This window comes from Eptatretus burgeri, chromosome 1 (assembly GCF_056783735.1).
Source record: "Eptatretus burgeri isolate ZD-2024b chromosome 1, Ebu_testis_v1, whole genome shotgun sequence".
Lineage (NCBI taxonomy): Eukaryota > Metazoa > Chordata > Myxini > Myxiniformes > Myxinidae > Eptatretus > Eptatretus burgeri.
The window spans coordinates 73,258,909-73,286,321 of NC_140961.1; the positions used below are offsets into that span (position 1 = coordinate 73,258,909).

At 43.2% G+C, this 27,413-nt stretch overlaps 1 protein-coding gene across 4 annotated transcripts in view; it reads right to left on the reverse strand.

The window, feature by feature from the left end:
• LOC147034741 (TBC1 domain family member 14-like) overlaps positions 1 to 27,413 on the reverse strand; it is a 115,912-nt gene that overhangs the window by 74,335 nt on the left and 14,164 nt on the right. For all 4 annotated transcript variants that reach the window (XM_085888152.1, XM_085888126.1, XM_085888133.1 and 1 more), the window contains one exon: positions 25,985 to 26,111. In XM_085888152.1, the coding sequence (XP_085744278.1) occupies positions 25,985 to 26,111 (127 nt within the window). The remainder of the gene's footprint in view (positions 1 to 25,984; positions 26,112 to 27,413) is intronic.

Genomic DNA, 27,413 nt, shown 5'->3' on the forward strand with positions numbered 1-27,413 from the left:
GTCACTTCATAAATTCTTACCACCCACCCTACATTCCTTGCACTTTGTCGAACTGTGCCCAAGACAAGTTGGCGGTGCTGATCAAGCCAGTAATCACTGCAGCATATCTCAAACCACAGACAGTGTGAGCAAATCCACACTCAAGAGCCGGTACTGATAACTTTGATATAATCCATATTAAAGGTAATGAAAAAGTAAATAAATAAATCAACTGATGGTTAAGTTGGATGCAAAAACATTATGGTTATTGTCAACAACTTTATCGAACTGAGTTTCAGGCCGATTGGGGGGGGGGGGGTGCAACAATAAAGATGGTTTGTGTGCGGACTCGTAAACTGACCGACATAAACACAGACACCAAAACAGGCAAGGCTAATTGGAGAATGTAACATCTGAAAAGTGAAATAGAAGGGAATATAGCACCAAACTTGCAAAGGTGATGAAAGAAAATTCAAAGACAAAAAAACCAAAAACAGCAAATACATGTCTCCAATTGGGAGAATTGCAGAATAGCAGGAAGATTTGGGGGGGGGAAAAAATTAAATAAACTGCACAAAACAGAAACAGAAAGGAAAGGCTCAACGGAACGTTTAAGAAGATAGCTGAACTGGCATCATAATAGATATGTAAAGCCAAGGAAAGTACCGGTACATTAGCTGCTCTGAAATATGGCAGGACCGAGTGAAACCAAAAGCGTAGGTTCCACAAATTCTAAACGGAAATTACCTTCTTTCGAGATGCAAAGCACTTGTGCAAGAACAACTGTATACAGTACTAGTTCACAAAGCTATTACAGTGTGTGCAGAGTAATCCACTGGCATTTGTGCAAATATTTCAACAAGTTACTAAAACTTTGACAGTTTGTGGAAGCACAAGCACAGAATACGTTTTGGATTTAAAATGCTGTTAACGTAAAACTGCTGACACGTTTATTGTCCCAAATATTAAGTCTATTTCCAGTGAGCTATTTGTATTCAAAAAAATTCTTGAAAGTTGTATTTTTGTGGCACAGGTTATTGCCGAGCCTATCGGTGATATCCGTGAGGAAAAAACAAGACAGCAGAAACCAGAGATTACCAAACTATCTACAGTAAGATAGAAGCTTCAACAAACTTGCCTTAAACCTCCTATTAAGTGAATGTGATGACACCCAAGGCATTGGTATCCACCGCATCATAAAATATAAAGTGGAACAGTTTCCGCAGCCGAGAGTTGGGAACTAATACCCGACAGCTCTTTACACAAATGGCATGCTGTGTAGAGCAATGAGCTCTCGGGTACTGAGGAATAGCTTGGTCTTTCAAAGTCAACTTTAATATTAGTCCATCTAATAATTTATTCATACATTTAACTTCATTGAGACGTTTGTCATGGATGGAGAAGGATGGAAGGATGAGACGGGCTTTACTTTTTGGAATGCCAATGTGCAGTTATGCCTCAAGTCATGTTCCAGATAGCAAACTGGTTTTTGAAATTCCTGGAAGAGGGTAACAGATTACGTGGTCAGACTGTCACATTCTATCCTATGCTTTTTGGTTTGCACAGCCTCAGGCTGAGACCTCTTGACCAGAATTCAAAATTGCCATCGCAAAGTTCCGAACCAATCAACGAGGCCAGAGTGCTTTCCTATGCCTGATGCATCATCTGTGGCCCAAAGTGATGAGGGTTGAAAGTATTGCATTTTTTATGTCTTCCTCAGAGCTGCAGTATGAACTTCTGAATGAAGTGAAACATGGTTGCTTACATCCCTATAAAATATATACTTTCATTGCTGACAAACATCAGGGGCAACCACAATACAAATGGGGAATGAATGCTGGAAAAAAAGTTGGCGATTCATTACATCTCAGGGATGTATGTGACTTTCTCAATGCATGCCTATCTTCCATCTATTTTGTTTTCGGTGGACTGTAATATAAGCAGGTTTTGGCGCTGCCATGGCTTCACACTGACAGTGCTAACTTTCGTTGCAAATATGGTGGAGGTGAAGTTGGAAAGACGAGCTATTCTGTCCCTCCAATTGCAGGCATACAATTGGTATCGTTATGTGAACAATACTTACGTCATCGATCACAGTGAGGCAGTCAGCGTGATCCAGGAGGGTATTGGCAAAACATTCTCCTCCATTAAATTCACCGACAAGAATGAGAAAGCTGGATCGCTCACTTTCTTGGACATGATTGTGACAAGGGGCCTTGACAAGAGTTTTAAACAAGGCAGATGATAGAAAACACACACACACACACACACACACACACACACACACACACACACACACACACACACACACACACACACACACACACACACACACACACACACACACACACACACACACACACCATCCGAATGACCAGAACCAAGCAGTGGTAAAAACACAAAAAAAAAAAGCACATGACACACCATCTACAATAGAGCGAAGAGAGGTGAGGCATCTGGAATGACCTTGAAGGCCGCTGTTGCCCAAACTTTATCGCGGTATTACAGTGCCGAAGACGAGGGACACTGCACAGGAACCACCCAAAGGTTTCTGTGTATTAAGATGACAGGGTAGGTGTGGTCTATACAAGTTCCCTATGGCTATGGGGGCAGACTACAGAGGAGAGATGGGAAGGACTATAGGCCAGCATATCAGAGAGCACTGAGATCTTTGAATATTAACCATCCAAAAAAAGGCAACCAACATCAAACGAGTTAAGGACTTGCTTCGCATAATCCCTGAAGGGACAGCATAAACATTTTGATACAACCTTGTACCAGACCAGAAGGCAAGTGTTGGAGGCATGGCATATGGAGGAAACTGCCTCTCTCACGGAGAAGACTGCATGCGATCTTGCCAAAGACTGATGACCCTTTCGTGTATAAAGGTAACAGGGATGCACCAACAGGAAGAAAATAGACACAAAAACACATTTCTCCATTAATAGATTTTTAAGTTATTTTTTAATGGTGAAAATGTTTATGCCTTGTGGGAGCTTATCATTTGGTTAAGGTTTCCACATGTTAAGGGCTTTGCAATTAGATGGCCATTTCACTTTTAATGCCACATCTAACCCCTCCTCCCATTGTCCACTCCCTCCTACACCCACGTCCTCTGTCACACCTTCACACACTCGCTCTATTCCCACAACTCTCCTAACCTCCCCGTACCCCACACCCTATCTCTCATCCCTCCATTCCTCCCCCACCAAATGCCTTCACAGTTTATTCACTCCCCCATCCACATGAGCTAACCACAATCATACATATTGTGATGGTTATGGAGGATGGATGAATTTCAGAGCGCGTTAGGATAGTATAGAGTTCGCTTGGTCTGCCGTGGAGGTGTAGGAGACATCTTGTATATTATTTCCGAGTATGTGGTTTCGTGTCGCGCTATCTTCGACTTTGTTCTGCGCTCGAGTAACGTGATATTCGGCTTACATTATCTCAAAGACCATATGAGGTGCATGGTACAAAAAAAGGAAATAAAATGGTACTGAAACAGTGAAATCGTATTCCACTTACTGCATTAAAGTAAAATTACTACTGATACTCTGCATCAGTTCCTTTCTCAAACACACCCACCCCAACATGTCGCGCAGAGTGCGGGTTATACGAGTGTAAATTAAGTAGGGAAACTGTGAGCTTAAGTGTTACGTGTCACCACACGGGGTGGTGCTATGTTAATTATATAGGGGTTAAGGCACATTTCCCCCAGTATGCAATTGCCCCCTGTGAGCTTTTCCTACGTTTTTGTATTTACAAACCAGCAATGAAAGAATTACATTTTTATAACACCAACAACCATAATAACATGCCGCACGTCCAAGCAGGTGAGAAGCCACGCCTTCCTGGCTTCATCCCAGCAAGTCACTCCCCCAAGGCTTATGATTGGTGAGTGTGATGTGAGAAGGCGGGGGGCGGGGCGGGTGGGAGGGGGGATGATCGAGGAGGAGACAGTAGTAGTGAGACAGGCCACGGTTGGTGAGAAACGTGGCTGGGACAGAGGATCTCGCTTTGCTCTCCTCTCGGCATGATGAAATGGCTGGGTGATTCTCGTGTTGTGCTGTAAATTTGCAGCATGCTGGGCAAGACGCTGGCCATTCCTGTTCGGCTGAGCTGTGAAGTGTGTACGTTCTGAGGAGGGAAGAAGAGCGTGCCTCATGGTCTAATCACGGGCCCTCAGAGATCGTCTCGTCGTGTGGTCGAGGAAGGTGGACGATCATTGGGACCGAACCTGTTGCGAGAGAGGGGAACATTCGGCATATTTGTTCACGAGAAGAAGCTGCATGGCAGTTGGTGAGCACTGGTGTTGAATACCACCTCACAAATTACGTCATGTACGTTTCCCACCCAGAAAGTGGCTCGGCACCATTTTGGGCGCATCTTCCCATGCAGGAAGAGGCGAATCGATCGCAGAGTTCAATGGAGGCCACCTCTGGACAGAGCGAAGTGCCAGAATAATATATATTTATATATATATATATACAGTCATGCGCCACTTAACGACGGGGTTACGTTCTGAGAAACGTGTCGTTAAGCGACGTTGTCGTTGTGCGAACATCATTTTTTTTTTCGTTTTCGTTTTCGAACATCGTACTTCCACAAACCTAGACACCTCGGCTATATGGTGTAGCCTATTGCTCCTCGGATACAAACCTGTACAGCATGTTACTGTACAGAATACTGTCGGCAATTATAACACATCCAAGAGAGACAGAAGACACGTTAGATTTACCTTTGTGCTGTTCATGACGGCCATCGGTGTTGCTTGCAGCAGCTTACAATCTCCTCTCACATCGATTATAGAAAGGTGAATCATTGGCGTTTGGATTTTATAAATATGTAATCATTGCATCGATGTTATAATTTACAAATGAAGAAACGAGCACCTGTCAATTGTGATATATATTTTCGGAACAGTGCGATTGTTTTGACAACATAAAAAGCTTCACCAAAAATAAATTTGTGTTTTAATTTCGACTAACAACAACGATTTATTCGCGGAATTCTTCAATTCAAAGGTAATTTACTTGCTCAAAGGTAAACATGGAAACATTGGTTCAGTTTGAAAGCCGATTTCCTTGAATCCCGATTTAACACGATCCTGTTTTTTTCGCGATGACATTTGATTTTATGGACCTCAACGATCGCATTATAACAGGGCCACACTGTCGTTTATTATCATTATGAAGTATTATGTACTGTACAGTGTACACAATTGTACGTGCTATTTTTATACGAGCTGACATCACGGCGATAGGAATTTTTCAGTTGCATTTTTTTTTTATTTTAATTTTTTTTTTTCATAGCTGGCAGATCCGTCGTATATGCGATCCGTCGTTGCCCAGAACGTCGTTAAGCGACGCATGACTGTATGTGTGTGTGTGTGTGTGTGTGTGTGTGTGTGTGTGTGTGTGTGTGTGTGTGTGTGTGTGTGTGTGTGTGTGTGTGTGTGTGTGTGTGTGTGTGTGTGTGTGTGTGTGTGTGTGTGTGTGTGTGTGTGTGTGTGTGTGTGTGTGTGTGTGTGTGTGTGTGTGTGTGTATATATATATATATATATATATATATATATATATATATATATATATATATATATATATATATATATATATATATATATATATATATATATATATATATATATATATATATATATATATATATATATATATATATATATATATATATATATACAGTGGGGAGAACAAGTATTTGATACACTGTCAATTTTGCGGGTTTTCCCACTTACAAAGCATGTAGAGGTCTGTAGTTTTCATCATAGGTACACTTCAACTGTGAAAGACGGAATCTTAAACAAAAATCCTGAAAACACATTGTATGATTTTTAAATAATTAATTTGCATTTTATTGCATGAAATAAGTTTTTGATACATCAGAAAAACAGAACTTAATATTTGGTACAGAAACCTTTGTTTGCAATTACAGAGATCAGATGTTTCCTGTAGTTCTTAACCAGGTTTGCACAGACAGCAGCAGGGATTTTGGCCCACTCCTCCATACAGATCTTCTCCAGATCCTTCAGGTTTCGGGGCTGTCGCTGAGCAACACAGACTTTTAGCTCCCTCCAAAGATTTTCCATTGGGTTCAGGTCTGGAGACTGGCTCGGCCACTCCAGGACCTTGAGATGCTTCTTACGGAGACACTCCTTAGTTGCCCTGGCTGTGTGTTTCGGGTCGTTGTCATGCTGGAAGACCCAGTCACGCCCCATCTTCAATGCTCTTGTTGAGGGAAGGAGGTTGTTCGCCAAGATCTCGCGATACATGGCCCCATCCATCCTTCCCTCAATACGGTGCAGTCGTCCTGTCCCCTTTGCAGAAAAGCATCCCCAAAGAATGATGTTTCCACCACCATGCTTCACGGTTGGGATGGTGTTCTTGGGGTTGAACTCATCCTTCTTCTTCCTCCAAACACGGCGAGTGGAGTTTAAACCAAAAAGCTCTATTTTGGTCTCATCAGACCACATGACCTTCTCCCATTCCTCCTCTGGATCATCCAGATGGTCATTGGAAAACTTCAGACGGGCCTGGACATGCGCTGGCTTGAGCAGAGGGACCTTGCGTGCGCTGTAGGATTTTAATCCATGACGGCGTAGTGTGTTACTTCTGGTTTTCTTTGATACTGTGGTCCCAGCTCTCTTCAGGTCATTGACCAGGTCCTGCCATGTAGTTCTGGGCTGATCCCACACCTCTCATGATCAGTGAGGCTCCACGAGGTGAGATCTTGCATGGAGCCCCAGACTGAGGGAGTGTGACTGTTATCTTGAACTTCTTCCATTTTCTAATAATTGTGCCAACAGTTGTTGCCTTCTCATGAAGCTGCTTGCCTATTGTCCTGTAGCCCATCCCAGCCTTGTGCAAGTCTACAATTTTGTCCCTGATGTCCTTAGACAGCTCTCTGGTCTTGCCCATTTTGGTGAGGTTGGAGTCTGATTGATTGAGTGCGGACAGCTGTCTTTTATGCAGATAACGAGTTTAAACTGGTGCAGTTAATGCAGGTAATGAGTGGAGAATGGGAGGGCTTCTTAAAGACAAAACTAACAGGTCTGTGAGAGCCGGAATTCTTACTGGTTGGTAGGTGATCAAATACTTATTTCATGCAATAAAATGAAAATTAATTATTTAAAAATCATACAATGTGATTTTCAGGATTTTTGTTTTAGATTCCGTCTTTCACAATTGAAGTGTACCTATGATAAAAATTACAGACCTCTCCGTGCTTTGTAAGTGGAAAAACCTGCAAAATCGGCAGTGTATCAAAATACTTGTTCTCCCCACTGTGTGTGTATATATATATATATATATATATATATATATATATATATATATATATATATATATATATATATATATATATATATATATATATATATATTTTGTGATTGATTGATTGCTTGCGTGCATGTTTCCACCACCTTGCCAAAGCAAGCAATCGAGTTAATTTGGGGGTGCCTGGAAATAAATGTTTAGATAACCAAATTACAATAAAACAATGTGGGATTAGACCAACCGGTTCACAAGCCTGCAGAAACCACAACATGAACTTGTGAAGATTCGTTCCATCATCTTTGGGTATTGTCCCCATGGTGAAGTGGTAGCCATGGGGAATGGCTGCGTTCTGCTCGGACGGCTGCCGTCCACCAACAACATACCAGTTGTATGTTGTTGTATATACCAACATACATAAAGCCTCCATATAGAAAAATTCAAGGGACTGAAATTTTATTTTGACTTTGATATATAGAAGTTAATTGTAAAGAGGATCTTCAAAAACCTATTCAGCATATATATTTAATCCATGTGAAAGTAAAACACAACAATCAATGTTTTGTTATATTTTATTTTATTGTGACGTTCACGGGACTTGAACAGTCCCGCTAACGTAGAATGAGCCGAAACGATGGAGGCGGTTTATTTATTTATAACCCAAAGATGGCGGTTCTAATCGCTCTACCGCAAACGGGATGAGGAAGGTGGCACGAGTCGCTTTTCACTGGGTTGATAACGTTTATTTTCTCTAACCAGAAATAACAAGACTCGGAAAGAAGAGGGATCCGGGGCGATTCGACGGGATGGTGGTGTGGGTTCGGGCGTGGGGAAAACACAGACAATTCCAATGAATATACAAATCTCAAACCCTCTAAGGCGCCAGGTACACACACACACACACACACACACACACACACACACACACACACACACACACACACACACACACACACACACACACACACACACACACACACAAACACGTAGCTGGTCCTGGTGGTCAGGCTGGCCCGTGGTGTGGACGCAACAGTCCCTGGATTGGCGTCGGACGAGCTGGCGTTGCGTTCGTCAGGGGCAGGAGACACCGTGGTGCTGTCGACCTCCTGGTCCTGGCCCAAGTCCGCTCACAGCCGCCAGGGAACCAGTTCTGGCGCCAAGTTGCGAGCAGGAGAGGGAGGCAGGTCCACCCGCCGGTCGACCCCGTACTCCGAGCCAGCAGAACCCCAGAGCCAACCAAGGTGAGGCACGAGGCACAGGAAGGCCTCGAGACACGATGAAAAACAGGATCGAATCAGCTCAACAACACAGCACGCTCCCAGCACAACAACCTCCACCAAAACAGTTTTTCTGTCCCGATCTTCTTCCTCTTCACCTTTTCCCCGAACAGAGCCTTTTTATCCTACCGTCCTCGTCACTTCCAATCGAGCCGTTTTATTGGCCCTGCGCCGTCGCCTTCCGCCAATCGTGATCACGGGGCGGAGCCATCCGCAGCACTGTCCTGTGACGTCACGGCAAGCCTCCAGAGAATACTAAAAGGGGTTTACGCAGACACACTTAGCCTATCCCGTATCCCTATCTAATTACGTGACAATTATCATTTCCCCCTTGAAGAAATGGACATTTACTAGACAACTTATCACCACTGAATTGCTACTTATTACATCGAGATCCTGGTACACTCGAACAGCATGGCATACCAAATTAAACATCCTAATTACCCTTTGAATGCATACCCCCCCCCTCAAACGTAACATTATTATGTTGCCAAAACGAAGTTTTTGCAAGATATGTTAGTCAGCTTGTACGTTTTTTTGTATTTTTATTTTTATTTTTTTTTGTTGTTTGTTTGTCTGTAATCACGTATCGATCACTCTGCAGAGCACAGTCATCATTGGAAATTTTTGTAACTTCGCATATCAGAGTCCTATAGAGGTCCCTTTCAGCGCATAAAATTTTCAAGGTCAAGGTCAAAGGTCAAGGTCACTTTGTCGCAAATCAGGGGAGTCGACGAAACCCTTATTTTTTGAGTAATTTTGATCGGATCGTCTTCAAACTTCATGGGAATATAGTTCATGGTCTGGCGCTCAGCTGATTAATTTTTGGTGGCGATCGGCCTTGACCTTCATGGTTAGCGCTGGAGGTCGAAAGTTTTTGACCCCAAGGTCAAATTTTGAAATCTTAGATACCAAATCGAGTAATACCTCATATGAAAACGCTTGATAAGTGCTTTCCAGATCTGTTAAAAGTTTGACGCTATGACGTCATTTGATGACGTCATGACGAAAAAACGGATTTTTCATGAAAATTTTATTTCCTCAGTTCTCATCAAAATCTCTTGATATTTCATGTACAACGGTGAAGGAGAGATACCATTAACTGTACGAAAATATAAAGGTCAAGGTCAAAGGTCAAGGTCACAAAAAGGTCAAGCATCAAGGTCGATGAAACCCTAATTTTTTGAGTAACTTTAATTGAATAAATAAGTCAATAATGTTCACATTTTGGCAAGATACTGGTCACCCTCGGAGTGACATTGGTTTTTATTTGGATGTACCATGTCGAGGCTCGTGTAAGAGCCAATACACAGAAACATATAACAAGGCAGGAGACAAGAGGGTTGGGAGAGGAAAGAACAAAATAGTGGGGAACAGAGACAATAGGAGATCTGTGGATGGAAGAGGGATGGGGCGGGGTACACGGGGTAGACAAGATGGACACTACAGGGACTTTCCGGAAGGAAAACAGGGAATTTGAAAGGGGTGGGTTTGGGGTGGATTAACAGGGGAAGTAAAGATCAAGATTTTGGATTGGGGAAAATATGAGATGGTGGTGAACAGCGGTTTTGAAGTCCTGGAAGGAGTGGGAATGAAAAGTGTAGGTGTTTCTTCCAGAGGCGGGGTAAAAAGGAGAAGAACGAAAGTGAAGGTGAGCAGTGATTCTTGATTTTGACAGTTTCACCAGAAGGGTTTTTTTTGGCAGACCTTGAGCACCCTGAGGAAATATAGGGAGGGCAGATCCCAGACAGAGCAGTGGGGGAAAGGCCAGAGAGGTGACAGTAGAAGACAGAAAGACCACCAACCTGCCTCTGGTGAGAGAGTGAGAGACCCAAAGACTCAGCTTCATCGCGGGAGATACCAATGATCCTAAAAGCCTTGGTTTCCACAGCATGAATTTGAGCTGGGTGTGTGGCAGGAGCACCACCCCAGAGTACTCCATCAGACTGCTCTGATTTCATGTTGGGAAAGTAGTCTGGCAGCCAAATGGGATTTTAGGGTTATACCTGGAAGTAGAGTATATACAATGTTTTTTGATTGATTTGGGTCACAGACCATAAATATTAACAGACACCCTGTCACCGTTGGGCATTTTTTCTAATTTGCATAAAACCAAGATGGCCCCTAGTGCTCGTTTGAATATACTATAATTAAGATATCTCGGTTTCCAGAAGGGATTTTAAAACAATCCAAAATGTTTTAATGGGGCTTTAAGACATTAGGAACCCAATGGAATAACTTTTATTATGATTTTACAACTCCTTCATTTGCATAAATCCAAGATGGCCGCCGTCAAACCTCTCGGGAGACCGGTTTTACGTCACCACATTCTGGATACAATTTTGGATACATTTTAAATGATTTGTTTTAGTGTTTTGAAAACATAGAGGTCCCATATAATACATCTTGTATTACATTTTAAATATATTAGCTTCATTTGCATATTCCAATATGGCCGTTGTCAATCTGTTAACATTTTGCTGTACTTTTGAATGACATGCTTGATTGATCGAAATGGTGACAATATCATTGAACACCTTCAATATAATATTAGTAGTTTGTCATTGACGTATACATTAGAATATATTTAAGCTGACAGACATCAGGTGATAAAGTAAACTAATTTCAGATATCCATTATATGGAAAAAAGTGACTGAAAAGTCATAATGTTCTAGTAGTGTCTATGCTGAGCAAGCCATGGCGCATAAAGAAATCATTCACATTTCTTCTCCTTTAACTACTGCGATATTAGAGTTTATAGTACATGACATTGCACACAGTTATCAACATGATGTTCCTCTCATTTGTCTGTGTTGACATTAATACCTTTATGTCTAATTGTCATAGTCGTCATCTGCATCAGAGGCTACATCACATTTAGTCAGTTCATTATGACAGTCCTCAGCATAACATCCGCAAAATACAGTGCACAGTAGTTTACCGCTCACACATCCACATCTTCCTGATTTGCAAGGTCTTTCACTTTCACAAGAGCAGCAAATCAGTTTCAGAATCTCTTGTGGAGCAAGGGACACTTCTTCATGTATCGATTTAGGCAACATAGTCTTGGAACTGTCGTCACGAACGTATCTATGTTCTGTTGGATCGAGCGAGGGAGGGTCTAGAACCAAAGCGTGTTTCCACACAGCTGCCTGCAGGTGTGCCCATTTGACATTTTCCAGAAATGCTTCTGTTGTGGGAGGTAGAGACTTCAGCTTTGTTATGGCTGTGGTGCCCTTTCCAACCTTTGTGGCCCATGACTTCTTCCTTGCCTCAGACATACTGCGACAGTCCTTGTGTCCATAGCATGCGGCCACAAACTTGGATGCCTGTCTTGTTATATCTGGTAACAATGCATGAGTGTCACCCAAAAGTGACAAGGAGTAGCCTTCTCGCAGTACTTTCAGTACCGTGACTTTACCAATACCAAAATAGCATGCACATGTATCACAACCCGATAGGGCGTGCATAGACAACAGTCCATCTACTATGCTCTGTTGTTGTTTAACAGTAGCTTGTATGTCAATAACGGTTCTACCATGAATCGGCGATTCCATGATCATGTGACTGGTTAACTGTCGCTCAAAGTAGTGGTGAAGCAGAAGGATGAAGACGTCGGTGTCATCTGCAATCACTGACACGCCTACTTAGCATTTAGGCGCAACTGTTACTGCTTGTTGAACAATGATGCAGTCTGCCTCTGCATGAGATGTAGACATTTCTTCCCGGTGGATCACCACTCCCCCATAACTTATTTCAACAGGTGTGTTTTTACTGTTCGTGATGACAAGTTTGTGGGTAATTGTGTAGTCTCGATGGAAGGTAGTGTCTCTGGTCAGCTCTTCACAGATAATTTCCATCAACTGTGATTTATTTTCTGACACTGTCAGGACAACTTTCTGTGGGGGTAGAGGTGTATCTAGAGCCAGTCGATGTACTCTGCTTGCTTCTGTTGTTCTATTGCATCTGGTCGTACTCTTGGTACCTGTCGAACACGAGATAGACATCGCTAGAAGTAAGTTTATGTTGGATGTACTGTTTGAAGTTCACAACAAAGTCGCGGACTGTCCCATTCACATCCAGCAGCCAACTAGCTTAAGGCCCGGTCACACCTTGACGTTTTAGCAAACGTATGACGATTTTTGAATTTTTTTTTCTAAAACGCTGGCACACGTTGAATACGTTATGGGTAAGTTTACATAACATTGAGAGCATGCTGAAAAACACTGCCATACGTCGTTGTACGCTGGCTTTAAACGTTGTACTTTTCGGTTGTCCTCAAATTTTTTCATGCTTGAAATTTCACGACGTATGCCGGCGTATGACTCACACGTTCCGCTACGCTGGCCACAAGTTGTATGCACGGTCTGCGATCGTTGACAGACGTCAACACATGCTACTTGTAAGTTAATCATAAGTTGAGACACGCCGAGGTAATGTTTAGCGTACCCGAAACTTATTTCTAACCTATGATTAACGTGTTGTTGGCACGTTACGCGATCGTTGCCACACGTCGACAGACGTTACTTTTAAGTTACTCATAGGCTGAAAGACGTCGGTATAATGGATCGTCCTTGCGTCAGCGTCCACGGCCACGGCCAGGACACTTATTTGCAGCATTCTTCAAACTTTTCTTCGGCATGACGAGGATGTTCACACTTCAATGTCTAGCTTGGCTATGATTCCAATTGTCCATCGGCAGCGTCTATTTAAAATAGTCGAGTTTGAGCGTTTTAACACGTTCAGAAGAAACGCTTCAAATTTCAAAACCCCAGCGTCAAAAAACAAAGGCGAGTGACAGCAATTTAAATCGTTCATTGTAAACAATGAAAATAGCTGAGTGGTACCGTTTAAAAGTCGTTGAGTGTAAAAAAAATCCAATTGTTGAGCACAAGCGTCTACTTTCAATAGTGGAGATGCAGCCATTTAAATCGTTGAGTGTCAGATAAAACATAAACATATATGTTGAGCAAAGATAAACTGCCACTCGATATGGATAAGTTAGGCTATCGTTGGGCATAGTTTGTGAATGCCGGCTTCACGATAATTATTCGTTGGTATATCGTATCTATAAGTAATCAAAGCGCTCTATGCACATTATTAGTTCATTGTGCATTTGTCCAACCCGTTATGAATAGACCTAAATCGTAAAAACAAGCTATAGCTCATTGTTGAAAAAGCCCCATAAAAAATTAGCCGCGAAGAACTTCGAACAATGGTGAAAAGATGTCTCCTACCCGTGGACACGCGGACGCAAGGACGATCCATCATAACCCACACCCTCCCCCTCACACTCACCTACTACTGCCAACATGAACAAACTACTACTAATACTAATACTGATACTGATACTGCTGACATGGACATCGACTCAAAAAGGACTCGAAAACACTGTTGGGTTCCCCTTTTATGAGCACCATTTTTATATACCAATTCCCAAAACCGCTGGGAACACGTCTTTATATGGCAGTTGGAAGCTAGAAACACGTTCATTTTTTTTTTTTTGTCGACCGGAAGACGTCATTGGAATACGTCTACATACGTCGATGTGTGTTGGGACTACGTAAATAATTGGTTCAAAGCACGTCAAACATAAGTTAGAAATAAGTTTCGCGTAAAAAAGACATTACCGCGACGTGTTTCGACTTATGAGTAGCTTATAAGTAGCCTTTGTGGACGTGTGTAAGCGTCCACATATCGTGTGTAAAACTTATCCCCATCGCATGCGGAACGTGTGTCATACGCCAAGTACGTCGTAAATTTTGAACATGTTTAAAATTTCTTGACGTACTCTACTTACTATGACGTATGATAGCGTACTTTAGCGTTCTACTCACGTATACCAAACTTACTCATACCGTATTTGACGTGCCCCAACGTTTTAGACACATTTTTCTTAGGTCATCATACGCTGGCAAGATCGCCAAGGTGTGACCGCGATGTTGACACTTCCATTTCTACGGCAGTTATGATTCGAATCGTTGTGCGTCAGCCTTTTAATAGGCTACGTCACGACATCGTCGGCGATGCGTGCAACGTGCTATGCCTAAGTTAGACTATCGTTGGGCATCGGTTGTGTAGGCCGACAACAGGTTCAGCATTCGTTGGTATAAGTTATCTATAACACAACAAAACGTGCTGTGTCCATTACCAATGCGTTATACATAAGACCAAGTCGCTATGAATACGTCCAAATCTTTAAAAAAAAAAAAACATCAAAAAAGCCAGCGTTTTACATACATTTTAATACGTTGCCATCGCTGGCTAAAACGTCAAGGTGTGACCGGGCCTTTAACCTGGAAGTAGAGTATATACATTTTTTTTTGGTTGATTTAGGTCACTGAGCCCAAAATAATAATTAAATAACTTGGTGACATGAAACCGGTCTCCCGAGAGGTTTGACGGTGGCCATCTTGGATTTAAGCAAATGAAGGAGTTGTCAAATCATAATAAAAGTTATTTCATTGGGTTCCTAATGTCTTAAAGCCCCGTTAAAACATTTTAGATCATTTTAAAATCCCTTCTAGAAGCAGAGATATCTAAATTATAGTATATTCAAGAGAACATGAGGGGCCATCTTGGTTTTATGCAACTTAGAAAAAATGCCCAAAGGTGACAGGGTGTCATCAAACGGATTCTTATGATTTATGGACTCGGTGACCCAAATCAACCCAAAAACATTGTATATACTCCACTTCCAGGTTAAGCTAGTTGGCTGCTGGACTAAAGCAGAACCAGCATGTCCAGGGTAGAGTGACCTCGTCTAAATCAAAATTGATGGTCGAAAATCAAGCTATTTGAGAAGAGGAAGGATTTGATGTCAGAAGCGATGATGGATTCTATAACCTTGCTGATGATTGGGAGAAGGCTCATTGGTCTGTTGGTGCAGGGATCTGTTTTTTCACCTTTTTATGCAGGGCAGTAATATTTCTGATATCCAAGCTGATGGCAGATGACCTTGAATAAATGAAGAGGGTGAATAGAACAGAGAGAGGGTGAGCAAGAGCAGAGGAGCATGTTTTTAGGACACGTGGGCTGATGCCACCTGGACCGGTTGCAGAATCTGAGTCGAGGTTTGACAGCAAGCTCTCCACCTTGTCAGGAGAAAAGGACACAGAGTCTAGGAACAGCTGGGGGTGACTGGGTAAGGTGGGTACAGAAAGCAATGGGTTTGGGACACAAGATTTTGAAGCAAACACAGTTTAGGCATTCAGCCTTTTCACTTACAGTGTCAGCTGTGCAGCCATTTGAGGTAAAGGAGGGGATGGAGGGGGAACATACACCAGAAACAGACTTACCGAGACACCACCAGGATGTGGAGGGGGCAGACAGGTTTGAGAGTTCAGACTTGTGATTCGAAAGATGTTGTTTCCTGGCTCTCCTGAGGGTGGACACATACTTGTTCCGAGTTTTGTGGAAGGAACTGAGATTGCCTTCAGTCGGATTTACCTTCTATGAGGTAAAGGCAAGTTGTTTCAGGACAACAGCCTCGCAACAAGCTTCAGTGCATCATGGGTCAGAGGAAGGGTAGGACAACTGAAGACGAGATGGGATAAATCTGTGCATGAGAGAGAGAGCAAGTTTCTTTTAAAAAATTCCCGGGATGAGTTGATGTCAGACAGAGTCAAAATGGGAGACATTCTGGAAGTTTCATGGCTGCTTGAAGACCCTGCCAGTTGGCCCAAGTGAAATGCCAGACTCGTCGTGCGCTGAGGTGGTTCCCTAATAACAGCCAGATAGATGACCGCTTTAACAAGCATTTGATCAGATGAAACGATTGGAGCAGAAGTACAGCAGACATTTTCTGGGAAATTCGTCAAAATCAAATCCAGAAGAGATGGAGTCCCGTTGGCTGAGATCGGGTCGGGAAGTTGAAAGATTAAGTCAGTCCCAAAGAGTCGCAGAAATCCTTTGCTGAATGTTATTTGTTTATCAACTAGATCAATCAACATTTCAACAGGATACCAAGAAACATTGGTTAAATATTCATCGTTGAGTATTCCATGAGTATGGGGGAGACTTGCAATTTTTTCCTGCACACGTGGAATAGCTAGTGCAAGTGGTTTAATCACGAGCACTGTTGGACGAAGCTCTCGACATCATATATTGCTCCTGGAAGGATTGGTTATTACTATGCTTAGAAAAACTGAATTTATATTAAGCCCTAAACACACGCTGTAACATGCTGCACCGACATGTCAAACAATGCAAATCGATACATGTATGGATGTATGTGTGTGCAAGTACGTACGTATACCTGCATAAGTACATATGATGACAGTTCTGCGAAACCATCACTCCCCAAGGCAATGGCACACAATATATAGCGGCTCCTGGGATCAAACGACCTCCAAACACTTTTATCATAACCACCGTACCATCGAAACATCATCCAAGCTCGCTGAAATTCGCCATCGAAGCCTCCACCATAACCAACAACCATATTAAACAGCCACAACAAATGACCCCAACCACAACAAACCACCACACCATAACTCACCACCATGCTGCCACTACCATCACCCAACTGCAATTACCATCGCCACAGCCTTTTGGGCCAGTGGGGTGAGGGGGAGCGTGGTGTGCCATTATGAACACTCGGGCTCTGGGCGTACAAACATCTAACTTGGAGAGTAAGTGTGTGCTGGACTCCATTCAATATCATGTCGGTAGCCTACGCACTTTGCTCAATTACGGCTCCATTTGGTGTGCGGAGCACGTTTGCACAAGGAGAGCACAACCAAACATCCCAGTCCCACGTTAATCATGGAGCTCAGCTATGAGGGACAGCCCAGAGGCGAACGGGGACATTTTCACGGCCGTACCCTCACATGGGCGAAGCCTGACCCATGGTAATCTCCCGTACGCCAATGGGGGCACTGGGAAATGCCTATCAAACTGTTTGATCCGACGCTAAACTCCTCCATCGCCAGGGGATTATAAAGTGCCATGAATTCTGCACAGAAATAGAACAGTCACGGCTGAACGGGGAGAGATAGTATACACATGGCGAAACCTTGGCTTGGTGGAGAGAGGTAGAATGAAGCTCATGGAGCGGAGTGCTGGATGAGCAGCAAATCCAGGCACCTGGCCGAGCGCAGTCATTGGAGCCAATAGCATAAACACATACAGAGTTCCTTACATGCTAATCGGCTATCTTCTCACATGTTCTTTCTTTTCCGTATCGTCTACTGTGGACGCACATTCATAAAAGGAGCATCAGCGATTACCCAGGCAAGGCATGAACGGTTGTCCCTTTAAGAGTGGCCCCACTGATGTGCGCCTTTTACAGCTTCCTCTCCACACCTCACTTTCACATCACCGCACCTCACACTTGCACCTCATCCGACTACGCACCCTTGACATTCCAGTATTCCTCCTCCTTGCCCCTTCTGAGTGATTGAGCTGCCTGGGTCCGTTGGTCTCGCCTGGTAATGTAGACGTCGCAAAAACCTCGTACTTTTCCTTATCCCTCTTGCTTTCTAACTTTCCTTAGATGTGCTTCTGATGGTGCCTGTCATGTAAACACAAGTTAAGATTGTGTAAGTATTCGATTGGTATAGTGCTGCACTACGTTCTCTCTTGTAAATAACTATTTCTTTTGGAGCCAATTCACTGAAAAATGATGGAGCCAATTCCACAAAGGCTTTCGTACACAGTTACCTTGCACTATGCAAATGTACAAGTCGGTTGACACTGAACCAGTCCACTACGCCCACAAAATTTATTAACTCTGGAACTACCAGGTGTGCCTCCTCACAATCTGGAACTCAAGGTTGGTGCACCCATTATGCTTCTCAGGAATCTGGACCCACCAACACTCTGCAATGGAAAACGTTTGGCTGTCAATAAGCTAATGCCACATGTCATGGAAGCAACAATCATGACTGGTCATGCAGCAGAACAGGATGTCTTCATTGCATGCATTCCCATCATCCCATCTGACTTGCCATTTTAATTTAGAAAGCTACAATTCCCTGTCCGCCTCAGTTTTGCCATGAGCATCAACAAGACAAAAGGACAATCGTTCAAAGTTGTTGGGCTCAACCTGCAAAGCCCATGCTTTTCTCAAGGCCAACTCTATGCTGGTTGATCCAGAGTTGGCAATGGCAAAAACCTTTTCAACTTGGCTCCTCATGGAAAAACATGCAACATTGTCTATCCTGAAACTCTACAAAAATTTAAAAAAAAATTCAAACTGTGATAAAATGTAACGTGAAATCCTCAGTGCTGAATAATAAGAAACAATGCTGGAGAAGAAAGGCGGAAAGAGGAAAGAGAAGAAAGGCGGAAAGAGGAAAGAGAAGAAAGGCGGAAAGAGGAAAGAGAAGAAAGGCGGAAAGAGGAAAGAGAAGAAAGGCGGAAAGAGGAAAGAGAAGAAAGGAGGAAAGAGGAAAGAGAATAAAGGTGGAAAGAGGAGAAAGAATAAAGGCAGAAAGAGGAGAAAGAATAAAGGCGGAAAGAGGAGAAAGAATAAAGGCAGAAAGAAGAGAAAGAATAAAGGCAGAAAGAGGAGAAAGAAGAAAGGCAGAAAGAGGAGAAAGAAGAAAGGCAGAGAGAGGAGATTGGAACCATATTCTATGCAGAGCGTTGTTGGTGCTGCTTTTAAGCAGTCTCCTTGGCTATTGTGCACAATCCTGGATGGGTCGCCACTCTGACACAGTATACCAGCATGCTGGCACTCATTTTGCCGACCTCGGAAGGATGACAGGTTGTTAACCCCACCTGGTATTAATTCAACAGATGAGCGGGATTTGAACTCAGGACCCAAGGATCCAAAGCCCACCACCCTAACCATTAACACCATGTATAAGAGAGAGAAGAAAGGCAAAGAGGGAGAGAGAGAGAGAGAGAGAGAGAGAGAGAGAGAGAGAGAGAGAGAGAGAGAGAGAGAGAGAGAGAGAGAGAGAGAGAGAGAGAGAGAGAGAGAGAGAGAGAGAGAGAGAGAGAGAGAGAGAGAGAGAGAGAGAGAAGAGAAAGAGAGAGAAGAAAGGGAGAGAGAGAGGGAGAATAGAGAGAGGAAAGAGAAGAAAGGCAAAGAGAGAAAAGAGAAGAAAGGCAGAGAGAGAGGAAAGAAAAGAAAGACAGAGAGGAAAGAAAATAAAGACAGAGAGGAAAGAAAAGAAAGACAGAGAGGAAAGAAAAGAAAGACAGAGAGGAAAGAGAACAGTTGTCCTGTCCTTCCTCCCGCCCTTGGTTTACTGAAGATTGTGGAGAGGCAGTTGTCCTGAAACAACTTGCCTTTGCCTCATGGAAAGCAAACCCAACTGAGGGTAATCTCAGTTCCTTCCACAAAGCTCGGACCAAGTGTGTATCTACCCTCAGAAGAGCCAGAAAACAACATCTTTCTCATCTCAAGTCTGAACTCTCAAACCTCTCTCCCTCCTCAAAATCCTGGTGGCATTTCATCAAATCTGTTTCTGGTGTATGTTCCCCCTCCATCCCCTCCCTTACCTTAAATGGCCGCACTGCTGATACCACACGTGATAAAGCTGAATGTCTAAACTCGGTGTTTGCAGCTAAATCTTGTGTCCTAAACCCATCACTTTCTCTACCCACTTTACCCAGTCGCACCCAACTGTCCCTGGACTCTGTATCCTTTTCTCCTGACAAGGTGGAGAGCTTGCTTTCAAACCTCGAGTCAGATTCTGCAACCGGTCCAGACGGCATCAGCCCACGTGTCCTCAAAGCCTGCTATTCTGCTCTTGCTCACCCTCTCTCTGTTCTATTCACCCTCTCATTTGCCCAAGGTCATCTGCCATCTGCTTGGAAATCTGCTAACATCATTGCCCTGCATAAAAAAGGTGCAAAAACAGATCCCTGTAACTACAGACCAATCAGCCTTCCCCCAATCATCAGCAAGGTTATGGAATCCATCATCACTTCAGACATGAAATCCTTCCTCTTCTCCAATGGCCTGATTTCCAATAATCAATTTGGTTTCAGACTAGGTCACTCTACCCTGGATATGCTGCTTCTGCTCTCCCATCAATGGATGGAGGTCCTCAATGCCAGACAGGAAATCCGAGCCGTATCCCTAGACATATCACGTGCTTTTGACAGTCTGGCACCCTGCACTACTCACCAAACTCTCTTCCAATGGTATTCAAGGCCATCTCCACTCATGGCTCGCAGACTTCCTCTCCTGTCGCAGTCAACGTGTGGCCCTAAATGGAGTTCTTTCATCCCCTCTTCCTGTGCAGGCTGGAGTTCCTCAAGGTAGCGTTCTGGGCCCTGTTCTTTTTCTGGTTTTCATCAATGATCTCTCCGACTCTGTAAAATCCTCCATTTCTCTTTGCCGACGACTCCACCCTCGGCCGTACCATCTGTCATCCCTCAGACCGGCAAGCAGCAGCTTCTTCGCTCACTGCAGATCTGGATAAAATCACAAACTGTTCCAACACGTGGAACATGTCTTTCAATCCAGACAAATCTCACACTCTCACTATGTCTCTTCGAAAGGACCGTTTAGAAACCCCCCCCCCCATCCACTTTCTCAACAATCCTCTGGAAGAAGTCTTTTCTTTCAAGCTTCTGGGTCTCACTATCTGCCATGACCTTTCCTGGGAAAGTCACATTTCCAACCTCGCCTCAAAAGCCAGTCGCCGACTGGGAATCCTCCGTCGTGCAAAGTCCTTCCTTGGCCCTCTTGAGCTCCTGACCACTTACAAAGCTTTTGTCCGTAGCCTGATGGAGTACTGCTCTCCCCTCTGGGCTGGTGCTCCTGCCTCCCACCTTTCTCGGCTTCACGCTGTCGAAACCAGGGCATTTAAGATCATCGGCATCTCCCGCAATGAAGCTGAGTCTTTGGGCCTCTCACTCAATCACCGCAGGTTGGTCGGTGGTCTTTCTGTCTTCTACAGACTCCTCTCCAGCCTTGCCCCCCTGCTCTCTCTGCGATTTGTCCCCACCACATTTCCACAGGGCGCTCAAGGTCCGCCAACAACCCCCTTCTGGTAAAACTACCAAAATCACGAATCACTGCTCATCTTCACTCTTTCATTCCTCTTGTTTCCCGCCTTTGGAATAAACTTCCTCACTCTATTCTTTCCCATTCTTCCCTCCAGGCTTTCAAAACAGCTGTTCACCACCACCTCTTATCTTCCCCCATCCAAATCCTCGATGTGTTATACCCCCGATAATCCACCCAAGCCCACTTCCTTCAATTCCCCTGCTTTCCTCCCTGAAAGTCGCTGTAATGTCCATCTTCTCTTCGCCATGTTCCCCGTCCCATCCCCATCCCTCTCCCTTCCACAGTTCACCTAATGTGTCTGTTCCCCACTGTTTTGTCCCTTCCACTCCCGCCCCTCTTGTCTCATGCCCCTTGCTGAGTTGTGTGTTAGCTCTCATACGAGCCTCGACAAGGTATACAAAAAAAAAAAAGAAGAAAGACAGACAGAGGAATGCAAGAGAAGGAGGAAGGCAGAAGAACAATGAAAAGACAACAAAGAACAAAGGAAGGAGGAGAAGCTGAGAGAAGAAAGATACAAGAAGAAAAAAAAAGGCAGGACAGAAAGATGACAAAAACCAAGAAATAACAAAAATCCAGAGCAACTGAAACTTCTCAACAGCTAAAGGCCCTGTCACACCTTGACGATTTAGCCAGCGTATGCCTGACATATGAAAAATTTGGCTAAAACGCTGGCACACGTCAAATACGTTATGGGTAAGTTTGTATACGTTAAGAGCACGCTGGCATACATCATAGTATGCTGGCATATGTCGTAGTACGCTGGCATACGTCGTAGTACGCTGGCATTCGTCGTAGTACGCTGAGCTGTTAGCAGTTAGACAAATTTTCCATGCTTGAAATTTTTCGATGTATGCCAGCGTATGACTCACACGTTCCGCATTATGCTGGCCATTAGTTGTAGGCACGTTACGTGATCGTTGACACACGTTACTTGTAAGTTACTCATAAGTCGAAACACGTCAAGGTAATGGTTAGCATCAGTGTTCCAGACTCCCTGGTTTGTTTTTTGTTTTTTTTCTTCGGTATGACGGTGATGTTGACACTTCGATTTCTCGTGCGGTTATAATATAATATAATTAATAGGCTGCCGCTCAACGATTTAAATCAGAACCGCACTAGAAATCGAAGTGTCAACATCACCGTCATACGGAAGAAAAAAAACAAAAATCAATAAACCAGTGAGTCTGGAACACTGACGCTAACCATTACCTTGACGTGTTTCGACTTATGAGTAACGTACAAGTAACGTGTGTCGACGTGTGTCAACGATTGCGTAACGTGCCTTCAACTTATGGCCAGCGTATGCGGAGCGTGTGTCATACGCCGAATACGTCGAGAAATTTTCAAAATACTGAAAATTTCTCGGCGTACGACGACGTGTGCCAGCTTGGTTTGGCAAATTTTTCTTACGTCGGCATACGCTGGCTAAAACTTCAAGGTGTGACAGCGGCTTCACACTTCGATGTCTTGTGCGGTTATGATTTGAATCGTCGAGCCGCAGCCTATGAATAGCCTACGCGATACGCTGCCGCGCTATGCATAAGTTAGACTATCGTTGGGCATAGGTTGTGAACGCCGACAACACGCTCAGCATTCGTTGGTACAAGTTATCTATATGTGATTGAAACGTTCTGTGTACGTTACTAATACATTATGCATACGTCCAACACGTTATTATACGCCCAAAACTTTAAAAAAACATCAATAGTTCAGCGTACGCCAGCGTTTTACATACATTTTGAGACCTTGCCATACGCTGGCTAAAACGTCAAGGTGTGACAGCCCCTTAAGCAAGATTACAAGCAAACACAGCAACAATGACTGCTTTCTGCCCTCTTGCACCTGCGATCACCCAATCATTGTGTTGTACTTCAGTCGGTTGTCCATACTATCTGGTTAAGGAGGGCACAGTTCAAGCCTATGAAACATTTGCCACATCTGTGTGAAGCAGAGCCATCGCCATCAAATACAAAACACACAGTAAATGGCTCTCTGTGTTGAGGCGCAGCGGTGATGGTCATGTTTAATCCTCAGACAGTCAAATATCCCAGGGGGTCAAACATGGCAAGGTAAGCCTTGGTCATATTTGTTGTCTCACATCTGTCTCTTTCTCTTTCCTCCCACCCACTCCTTTCTGTCCCCCCCCCTTTCACTCTCTCTTTCTCTCCCTCCCCACCCTCTCTGTCCCCTCTCTTAGCATTCCCATCAGTGAAGCGACGGCTAGTATTTGCTAGTATTTATAATAATCGTAAGGTATACCAGCAATCAAAAATGCACCCATCCCGCTAGGTTAATTTGTCACCGTGGAAAACAATTTTTCAATTTTGCCATTTTTGTTTGTTGTACAGGAGACCAGTTACAAAATCATTTTTCAAAATAATTGTGGTCTTGTTCCTTTGATTATTTTTAATACTCCTTACTTTCAAGGTATCCTCTGCAGGTGGCAAATATACTCATGTACTGTTATTCATAGAATTAATCTTGTGTTTTAAGACGATTTCTGTTGCTTCCCTTCAACCATCATGTGTTTTTAAAACGAGCACAACAGGGCACAAAAGCAGCAAGTGTAGTTTCTGCACAGACATTCTCGAAACTCATCTGCAACCTGAAAAATAAGACCAATGTATCGCCTTCGGCACCTGCAGTTCATGAACCCAGCCTTTTCACTGCAATGCCCACAAAAACTAAAACATGGGCACTTGATGCCAATCAAATTATCTTTCTTAACAGCACACAACGTTACACCATTAAATATCATTTCATACCTTTTCGCACGTCAGCCTCACTATACAGGGTTTGAGCATGGAATGGAATGTAATATGATAGTAGTGCGACATTAAAAGAACATGTCGGACAGAATAACGCAGTTTGACCACAGCAAGAGAACTACATCTAGCTCATCATATGCCAAAACTATACACTTATTATTTAAAGGAATATGGCAAAATCATCGATAAAATGATGCGTTTTCTGGAGGTAGGAAGATCAACATATGGGGAACAAAATTGTACCTCAGAGAAGACTTTAAAGAGTAACCAGTGGGAACTTAAATGAGAAGGTACCCACAAGAGCAACACTATGATTGAAAACATGTCAAAAATAGCCACTGAGAGATGAAGGAATCACAAAATGCCATTCCCAGAGAGTTTAGTGACCTTGTTGACATATTGTTTGATTAGATGTTATATCTATCTACATGACATATGTTACCATGTCAGATTGTATTACCATGTTAGATTAGATTACCAACTTTTTCCAACTTTCTCTCTGTCACCCATCTTTCAACCGATTGACCATGTGAAACTTGATATTATTAGAAAAAATAAAACTTAAAACTCCAAAGTGAACAGTTCGAAGGGAAGTGGGAAGAAATATTTGGTCCACTATTTCGAAAAGAAATCTTCAAAACTCAAGAAGAATCCCTCGAGCTAGAATAAGGAACTTTCAAAATGACGTAATCCACCTCAGAATGCTTGACGGGCATGCACAGAAACCCCAAGAAACAGCGGTGTTTGGGGCGCCTAAAGTTTGGGGCATGTGAGATAAGGATTACCACCTAAAATGGCTCCCAAGGGTTCTAACGGAAGCTGGAAATACTTGGAAAAGTACCTGAGAGAAAGGGACGTGCCTCGGCACAATGAAAGAGTTTGAGAACTGCTGCTCAGGCCACCGAAAGGGCAGTTATCTGTACTGCAAACTCCTGACAATGTGGGCCAGTCCAAGGCCCGAGTGGATGGGGGTGTGCTACCCAGTTCCTGATGACCCTGATGGATTGCTACCAGTGAATGGACTTTGAACCTTCTGGGAGAGCATCCTGTAAACATGGAAGGCTTGGTGAATTATTTAATGGACGTCTGCAATTGGAAAGACGATAATGTGTGTCATTACCAAGTAATGGCAACCAACTCTTCGATAAAGGACATCTTCACAACGTGAAAATACAGGAAAGCTTGTGTTTCGGGATTGGGTGCTTCTGAACATCGATGGGAAAGGTTGGGTCTCAGGCTTGTTAATTTTAACTTACCCTGTGCATTCACAAGATAAATGATGCTAGATTTTTTTTGAAATAGACACAACTTTAAATGCTGAAAATTATGTTCAAAAGACTTTCTTTACAGATTTTGCACGAGCTTTGGCAGGTTAAAAGTGCCCATCGTGCAAAACAGTCACTGACAACGCACACACACAGCACATGCGCTAAAGGCCTCTTTTGCATTCATGTCATTTTGAAAGTCCCGTGTTTTATGATATCATCAAACAATGTAACAACGAAGCATCACCACAAAATTATGGAATCACCTTTGTTGTTCTGCTTAATTTTTCTGAAATACTTTAGAGTTATTATTTTTTTTTTGGAATAAAACACATCTTTAATTGGAAATATCATCAGCACTGACCAAATGTATATATCGATTATGCTCTGTTGTCTTCAATAACATTGAAAAGGAATTTTTTTTCATGTTACCTTTAAGATGGCTTTGGGATCTCGGTTTGGCATCCCACGTGGAGGAACTCTGCCAAATAACTTCCAGCCTGGTTCACTCTCATTGGCAGCAATCAGTGGATCCCGAGTTTTACCAATTAACAAACTCCTGTAAACATGTTGCAGCAGAATTGTTACGTTATTTAACAATGTGGTATTCCAAAAAGGTGAAACAGCATTCACCAATAACATTCAAAGGGGTTGAAATGCAATTAGCGTTTTTCCTTACAAACACACAAATAATAACTTCAAATACACTTTTAAATCCCCTCTGGTTAACAGCAATACACTTGCTTCTTTTTGTACCCCGCCCCTCCGACAAGATCAGAGACAGGGACATTAAAATAAGCTCAGTCCGACCGATCGTCCATCCATGTACTTTTGTGTAAGTGATGTTTCAAAAACCACTGAAAATTTAACGATCATATTGCAGATATCTATTCCTCATGTCATTATCTGAACCTGACGAGATCATGACTGTGATTGGCTGAATTATGTTGCCATGGCAACCATCTCGGGAACTTGGCTTGTGTACGGAATATTTCAAAAATTGTTCAAGATTTTGATTTCATATAAAACAGATGTATTCCTCATCCCACCCCAAAAGTGGGGGACCAAAGTATCAGCTCCTCGTTTCTCTTTCATTTCTTTTTTTTAACTTCGCAACCAACATGATGTGAAAAGTAGTTTTAGGAATGCAAGTGTTTTAATGCAACAATGGCTTTCAAAAACAATTATACACTTTCATTATGTTTAAAAATAAAATGAAAATAAAACCGCTGGTAGGATGGCCTCAAGGCACGCACACTCGCCTCTAAGCTGTCTAGCCTGGGTTTGATTCCTGACCCAGCGAAAACCGTCAGCCCGGTGTTTCACAGTCAGAGCGATTCATCAACATGTGTACCGTCCCTCGGATAAACATTAAACGGATGTATCCTCTGCTGATATTAGCTGGTGGACGTTAAAGATCCAAGTGATTAAAGGTCCTGAGTGATCATCTTCACTCCATGTTGCAGCATTTCTTTCCTGATGGGAGGGTTGTCTCGTCTTCCAGGATGACAATGCCCCCATCCACAGAGCATGTGTGGTTGCCCAATGGTTTGATGAGCAGGACACTGATGTTATTCATGTCATTGCCTTCTCAGCAACCAGATTTGAATCCTAATCAAGCATTTATGGGATAATCTGGACTGACGCCCGAGACAGAGTTTTCCACCTCCATCAAAAGGGTGTGAGTTGATCAACTTTCTCATGGAAGAATGGTTGCCACATCCCTCCTGTAAAAAATTCCAGACACAGCGCATACAGGCTTTACATGGTGGCCCAACACCCTATCAGGTGACTTTACATTGGGGTTTCCATTTTTTGGCCACTAACTGTACCTAACGAGAATATTCGTATTTGTGTGTTC